Below are 7,736 nucleotides of genomic sequence, written 5' to 3'. Positions count from 1 at the left end.
TTGAGATTTGTTTCAAAATAATCTCAGGAGAGTAGAGGTTGGTGCCAGTATACATGAAACAAGATTATCCCGAATTGACAAATGCTGACTAGTTGATGAATATATGATAGTCCATTATACTATTTTCTCTTACATTGTATTTCATTATCTACCTAAAATGTTAAAAATTCAAGTAGTTTGTATCAATATGATATTGTTTTCTAGGACAGGATTGTCTTATATGTGTAATTTTCTCTAAAGATTCTGAAAATTTACATTTAACAAAATCATAGGTTTTAAACCTAAGAATCTGACAATGTATCTTCCACATGCAAGATCTAGCATATTTTAGCATTTGGTGCTGTTTGGGTCCTTTATTAGTGTAAATGTATAAAATGGAAAGGAAAAATTAACCAGAATTGTGGAAATAAGAATATAAATAAATTGCAAAAAGAAAAAACTACAAATCCAACTACTGAAACCCTATTTGTAATTCATCTGGTGCATTAAAGCACCAAGTATCATTAATTCATGGCAACAATTAAAAGGGGAACTTTGCATTATTCCAAGCCTACAACTCACTTTATGGTCGGCATAATGATTCAGTAATTAGAAATATCATCTTGCCAGATTCCATTCGGAATTCGATGTTTTTGAACAGTTTCATTTCTAACACAGAGTAACTGCGGCCAGAATAAGATGGCAAAACGACTTGGGTAATATAGTCCAGGGCTTGCTTGCCAGTTAGCATGCTGGGACATGCCAGAGATTCAAAGATTTTCCTCACGAAGACACACGAAGCTGAGATCTTGCTTTGGGTGCTACAGCTTCTCTTCTGAATACCAACAGGATGAGCCAACCCTTGGCAAAAATCTTGAGGTTAAGTTTGTCTTTCAGTTTCCCTTACTCCATCTTCCCCTTTGCCCTTCCCAGTATGTAAGTCAGTGAGAAAAGTTCTCCGTTCCGACTGAGATTCTGTTTATCATAGAGAAATGTTTCTTTTTCCTTTGCCTTGGATTATAATTGCCGAAGGACTGGGAGCTTGAATGCCTATTTCCTTTAGAATTTAATATTAAGGGGGGGGAACACCTCAAGATTAAAAAAACAAAGACAAACCCCGGGTTCCTCTTCGGAGGAAGGGTGAGTGGGGTCAGTCCGGCCAGACGTAGCCCTGGGCTCCGGATGCCACCCCGCACGCAGCTCTCGGACTCCCTCCCCACCGCCGCCCCGCGCGGGAGCCGCCCCCGCGCCGCGTCGACGCAGGTCCACCACTCTCGCCGCGGGAGGCGGCCGCCCCGAGCCCCGCCTCCGGCCTGGGTGCGCCAGGCTGCGCCTGCAGGGGGCGCTGCGGCGAGCGCAGCCCGTGCCTGCGGGGAGCGACCCGGGGTGGGAGTCCCGCGGCTCCGGGCTCGGGGCGGCGGCGGGGCAGCGGCCGGGCGGGGTCCCGGTGCCCGCGGCGGCCCAGCTGGGCTGCGGGGTGGAGCGCGAGCATTCCAGCCGCGCTCCCGGGTGACTCCCTCGGTGACGCCGGCCGCGTTCTTTCCTCTTCCTCTCGCCTCTCCGGCCCCGCCTTCCCTTTTCCTCCGCCCACCCCACCGAAGCCGAGCCGCTGCTGCCGCCGCCGCCGCCGCCAGCAGCGCCGTCATGTCGGCCCCCGCCGGGTCCCCTCATCCGGCTGCCAGCGCCCGCATCCCGCCCAAGCTTGGCGGAGCCGCCGCCTCAGGCGCCGCCGCGCCGGCAGGCCTGGGCCCGGGGCCGCACCGGCAGAACGGTGAGGAGGGCGGCCGGGGCGGAGCGCGGGGCCTAGTGCCGGCGGGGCAGCCTGCGCGGCGCGATCGGGCGGGGAGGGCGGGCGGGCGGTGGGAGTTGGGGGCTGCCGGGCTGGGGCGGGGGGCGCACGGCGAGAGCCTGACTGGGGACGGGGCGAGGGGGGACGGACGCCCCGGCGCGGGGCCGACCCGGGGCATCGGGGACTCGGGCTGCTTCTGGAGTGTGGCCCCAGGCCCTGAACCTCCGGGGCGAGTTGGGGCGTAGAAAAGGGGCAGCCCAGAGACCACGTGAATCCCGGTGATCCCGTCCCTGGCGCGGGCGAGATGCCCCGAGCGACCCCTGTCGGGGAGAGACCCGGGGCCGCAGAGTGCGTGGTCCGGGGAAGGCTGCTTGTAGCCATGGAGCTGGGGAGGGTTGTGCCCTTCCTGTCTCGGGGAAAATTGCTCTGATTTCCGAGGCCCGGCGAGCACGCTGCCTGGAAGGAAACTTAAGTTAGTGCTCAAGTTTGTAGACAAAGGGTGTAAATAGGCAACACAAGTGTAACTGTAACCCTGACCCAGTTCGGCCTCGAGATCTGTCATTGCTGCTGCGGCTGCTACTCGAGCGTCTGGAGCTGGCTGGTCGTGTTTGAAAAGGAGCCGGTGTCAAGTGGATTTAAACGAGTACTTTTAGATCTGGGTGTTCCCCCCCGCCCCCCAGCTTCACTTTCAGAAACACAAAAACGTGCCAGAGTTGGCCCCGTTTGAGGCAAGGCCTTCATACCGGCAGCAGGCAATGCAACGTGAAGGCCGCTTTCACACTAAGGTCGTGGGCTTTGGGGATGTAACAGTCTCCGCTGAAAAATGATGCTTGTAGGATATCCATTCCCTCAGTTAGTGGATGGGGCCCGGGGAGAGGGGCCCTCTCTGTATAAACGGGAATATTTCAGATGAGAACTCTCGAAACTGACTGAATACTTTAGAAGAATATGTCTGGTTCTCTGTTTGTATAAGAGAGCAAAGTCTGGTGGTGCTCTTCAAATGATTGTTGGACTGACCTATTTTACCCAGTCTGCTAGTGAAAACTTACTGGACTTTATAAATCAGTTCAGCGAACATTTAATTTTTACAGCTGATGCTTACATGCTTGCAGTTTATCGTTTATCCTGAGAACCAGAAGTTGAATTGTTTTTTTTTTTTTTTGTAAGTCAGACGTGATGGCTTAGTCTTCATAATCCTTTGGATCAGCCATAGTTGTCAGTGTTACATGCTGTACTTTTTCTGGTCATTGTTTACTGTATGGGTTTTGAATGTGAACAGTGTAGTACGTTTCATTCTTCTGCCCTGAACAAACACGAAGATATTATTTGTGAGCAGTTTTTGTTCATGTAAACTTAACATAAATTCTTGTTTTTGTTTAGTTTTTGAAATAGCTTTGTGTGTGGAAGAAATGAAAGAAGAGATCCCCAGTCTTTTAGAATATTGTAAATCCATGTTTAATAGTGATCCGAGAATTGTGTCTCTTCTTGATTTCCTGAGTATGCATTATTTGTCGTAGTGTACAATTTTATTTGCCTTAGTCTTAAAGTTTTGTGAATACTCAAAGAGTGGCAGGATATCAGTTGTAATCAAGATGTTAAATATGTAAAAGATCAGTTAATACATTTAGAAGCCAGATATAGATGATGCTTGATTTCTGCTGTTTATAATCATTGCTTTCCTTTGATATAATTCATTTCAGCATTTGTTGCGTGCTTGCAGTTGGGGACTCGAGATTAGCCTAGTAGATAAAACAAAATCCCAGCCTTTCTCCTAAATTGACATGTATTTTGGTGACATTCAAGTTGGTTATGACCTTGAGGAATTTGACAGGTAGAGGTAAGAGGAGAGGGCTGTTGCAGGGGCATGAACCAAAGTTGAAAAATTTTAGGAACCAAGAGGCAAAAAGAGTGCTAGGTGAGAGGGAAAACCCAAGCGATCAAAACTGAAAAGAATACTTAAAAGGGGCCAGATTACAGAAAGGTCTTGAGTGTTAAGGAATCTGGAAATTAAGATAAAGGACTAGAGTTAATTTTTGTTTGTTTTTGTGAAAATAAGTGGCTTAAGTCAATAAATAACAAGATCAAATCTGTTTTTGTTTTGCTTGTTAATCTCAGAGAAAAGTAACTTTTGTTTTTGGAATCCGTAGATAATGGTTAAGCCTTTGGGTTTGTGATTGATTCTTCAGTCCTGTATAAACTAGTTTGCCTTTTTATATCTCTGTGGAATTCCAGACATGGTGAAAAAGAAATAGATCAGAAGTATGAGTTTGAAACATCACAGAAGACAGAGTTGTAAAACTGGATTGGTACCCAGCAATCACTTACTTTAGTGTTTATCAAACATTTTTACAAACAGATTTCTTTTCCCAGAGGAGTTTGTAGAGCCCTGCTACAGACATCCGAAAAAAGCAGAGCTGTTGTGGTTAAAATAGAGGTGGAGGTCCTGGTGTTTTTGGAGTACAGTCTGTAAGACAGCTAGTTCGATTCCCTAATTAAACAGATGAAATCAAGATCCAGAAAGGTTTGGATGGGTGTTATTCACCAATGCCTATATAAGCTTCTTGAGGGTAGCTGCCTGTCTCCTGTTCACTGCTATATATTCAGTATTTTCGAGGCCCAGAACAAGTTAATAGTTTCATTTGTTAAATGAAGTCTAATACAGTCTTTCTAGTTCCAAGTCCATATCTCTTTCTATTAACATACTCTAAAAAGTCTCTTACTAGACACTTTGACTTTGGAAAGGCTTGGGAGGCAGAAGCCCAGACTTCATTAGTATTTGTCCTTGTTTTCTGTGTTTAACTGTTAGCATACTTTTCCCTACTTATTCCCCACCCCCACCCCCCCACCCCCACACTTAATTTGAAGATGCAATTTGACTTCTTTGAGTTTGTGAAGTATTTCTTTTTAAACTTCCTTCCTTGGAGTTACATTTCTGTACTTCAGGTTTTCACTGAGCAGCATATGGGCAGTTTAGAATCATTGTATTTTCATAGAAAGTATTAGTTGAATATTTTTCAGCTTACACTTTGCCTTTTGAGAGTCCTTCCAAGAGTCCTCAAACAAGGAAAGACTGAGTGAATACTATCCTGGTAATTACAGCATAACCCCATTGTTGTTGTTTAGTTGCTAAGTCATGTCTAATTCTTTTTGGGTCTGTGGACTGTAGCCTGCCAAGCTCCTGCGTCCATGGGATTCGGAAGGCAAGAACACTGGAGTGGGTTGCCATTTCCTTCTCCAGGGACTCTTCCCAACCCAGGGATCGCACCTACATCTCTACCTTGAGCCACCAGGGAACCTGGCATAACTCCATAATTTCTCCCCATTGACTTAAATTGAAAGAGATATTTTAGAAGTGGTTTTTTTGTTTGTTTGTTTGTTTTGGGTGGGGGGCACTCAGATTTATCAATAAAACTCTGCTTTCTGATTCTTCTTTTACGAAGCAAATGGTGCTCATTTTCAAATGAAAATGTTTTTTCTTCCTACCATGTGCCTTTCCCAAGAATGATACTATCAGCAGTTTTATCATTTCATTGTCCATAATGCAAGAAAGATGAGATAGTAATGGGAATTATCAAACTTCATTGCTTTATTATTAGACTTCATTACATAAACTGGAGAAGGCAGTGGCACCCCACTCCAGTACTCTTGCCTGGAGAATCCCGTGGACGGAGGAGCCTGGTAGGGCTACAGTCCGTGGGGTCACACAGAATCTGACACGATGGAGCGACTTCACTTTCACTTTTCACTTTCATGCATTGGAGAAGGAAATGGCAACCCACTCCAGTGTTCTTGCCTGGAGAATCCCAGGGACAGAGGAGCCTGGTGGGCTGCTGTCTGTGGGGTCACACCGAGTCGGACATGACTGAAGTGACTTAGCATCAGCAGCAGCATTACATAAACATACCTTTCACTCAGGAATACTATCTGGTGGGTTATTGGAAACTCTTCAACTTTGAGAGCACATGCAAAATTTAAAATGATACAAGTGTACATACAGATACTAGTGTATCTGAAGTAAGTTATTTTTGATCAGAGCAGTGTCTTTGTCTCAAGTTTCTAGTCTTCCTTTTTAGCTAACCAGAAGCATCTGGTCCTCTCATGAAGACAGTGCCATGCTATAATAGAACTTTCTACATACATAATTTCTCCTAAATTGATTAATAGATGTCTCAAGGATCTTATAAAATACATACACAAGTGTCTGGTATCTGGATTGTTTTTACTTTTTTGTTGTTGTGTTGCTCTCAGTTCATTTCAGTTGCTCAGTCGTGTCTGACTCTTTGCGACCCCATGAATCGCAGCACGCCAGGCCTCCCTGTCCATCACCAACTCCTGGAGTTCACTCAGACTCACGTCCATTGAGTCAGTGATGCCATCCAACCATCTCATCCTCTGTCGTCCCCTTCTCCTCCTGCCCCCAATCCCTCCTAGCATCAGAGTCTTTTCCAATGAGTCAACTCTTCGTATGAGGTGGCCAAAGTACTGGAGTTTCAGCTTTAGCATCATTCCTTCCAAAGAAATCCCAGGGCTGATCTCCTTCAGAATGGACTGGTTGAATCTCCTGGCAGTCCAAGGGACTCTCAAGAGTGTTCTCCACACCACAGTTCAAAAGCATCAATTCTTCGGCACTCAGCCTTCTTCACTGTATTTTCATTCCCACCCCACATCTCCCTCTCAATTTCTGAGATAATATGTGTAATAATTTTTGTGGATCACGTTCATTGCCACTGATCCCAGTATTTCAGCTAACTTCCATCTTTCTGATTTATCTGTAAACCCTGAAGTATTAGATGCTAAAGACGTTGAAATAGAAGGGATTTTGAGTCAATCTTCAATGGACTTTCCTAGAAATGAGAGCATCTTCAGAGTTAACATTGCGTGTTAGAGCAGATCTTGTTGTATTCAGCCCCAGGGAAGCCGCTATTATTTCCAGTAGGTTAAGCATACTCAGACTTGGCCAGAAAATGTAGGCTAGTGAAAAAGGTGTAGGCTCTGTTACAGCCCAGGGTTTTGTGGAGAAAATTACTTAACATCTCTGAGCTTTAGGGAATAATAATACCTTCCTCTTAGGGTTGTTGAGAAGATTACATTAAATGAGGTGCTGTTTTTTAAAGTACCTGGTGTTTAGTAAAATGAGATGCTTTGCAAATGAGGGGCTCCTTCATTTCCTTCAAAACACCAGGATATAAATTCTTCAGGCAGCAGAGACCATGTGAGTTTTCCTCATCATATTTCCAGCGGCAGCATGCGATAGGCACTCAATGGAGTACATGAACTTGGCTACTAACTTTCTTACACTGTCCAGCCTTCCCTGCAAAGAATCTGCTCTTGGAAGGTTTCCTCCGATAGGCCACTACTGCAGCTAGCTGGTTTATGGGAAGAGGGGTTTTAAGTTTTGTACGATTGCGTGCCGAAGGCTGCCAGGAAAAGGAATTGAGGAAAAGGGAGATGAAATAGGGAGGCAAGAGGGAGTAGTAAAATGCCTTGCCTAGACCGTAGCCAAGTCCTAACTCCCTTGTTTTTCCTAGTGTTTCTGAGAAATAGGTATTGTGAAATGGGTTTGGAACCTTGACTTCACTGGCATCTTCATTACTTCCGAACTGTGTGAAATTGTATGAATTAATAACCTTTCATGTCCTTGTTTGTTTGTAAAGTGATGATAGTGATACTTCACAGGATTTTATGAGAATTATATAAGAGTATGGATAGAAAAGCAGAGTACCTTGCATGTGGTAGGTTTTCAACCAATACTGGTTTTCTTTTGGCCCCTTCACTCTTAGCAGTCATTATGATGGCATCCAAGAGGACAGCTGATGGAGTGGCAGGAGTAATCTGTACTTAGTGCAGTGAGAGCTCATCTGAACGGTTCCATGCGCTCTGTCTGCCAGCCGTGACTGGAACAGTTACCTGTGTAGCTGTTAGCCTGCCATCAGGAAGCGTAATCCAGGGTAATCAGATGTGATCCAGA

The 7,736-nt window shown here is 45.5% G+C and overlaps 1 protein-coding gene across 4 annotated transcripts in view; it reads left to right on the top strand.

Moving 5' to 3' along the window:
• Window positions 1-1,316: 1,316 nt before the first annotated feature.
• Window positions 1,317-7,736, top strand: part of SEC24B (SEC24 homolog B, COPII coat complex component) — a 79,543-nt gene continuing 73,123 nt past the window's right edge. For 2 of the 4 annotated variants that reach the window (XM_069592954.1, XM_069592953.1), the window contains exon 1: window positions 1,338-1,750. In XM_069592954.1, coding sequence (XP_069449055.1) covers window positions 1,624-1,750 — 127 coding nt within the window. In that variant the 5' untranslated portion in view covers window positions 1,338-1,623. Of the gene's footprint in view, window positions 1,751-7,736 lie in introns of all 4 variants that reach the window. The other 2 variants (XM_069592952.1, XM_069592951.1) reach the window with 2 other exon arrangements.

The sequence above is a fragment of the Ovis canadensis genome, chromosome 6, assembly GCF_042477335.2.
Source record: "Ovis canadensis isolate MfBH-ARS-UI-01 breed Bighorn chromosome 6, ARS-UI_OviCan_v2, whole genome shotgun sequence".
Lineage (NCBI taxonomy): Eukaryota > Metazoa > Chordata > Mammalia > Artiodactyla > Bovidae > Ovis > Ovis canadensis.
Note: the sequence above shows the minus strand (reverse complement) of the source record. Positions and strands in the feature narration are given on the sequence as shown.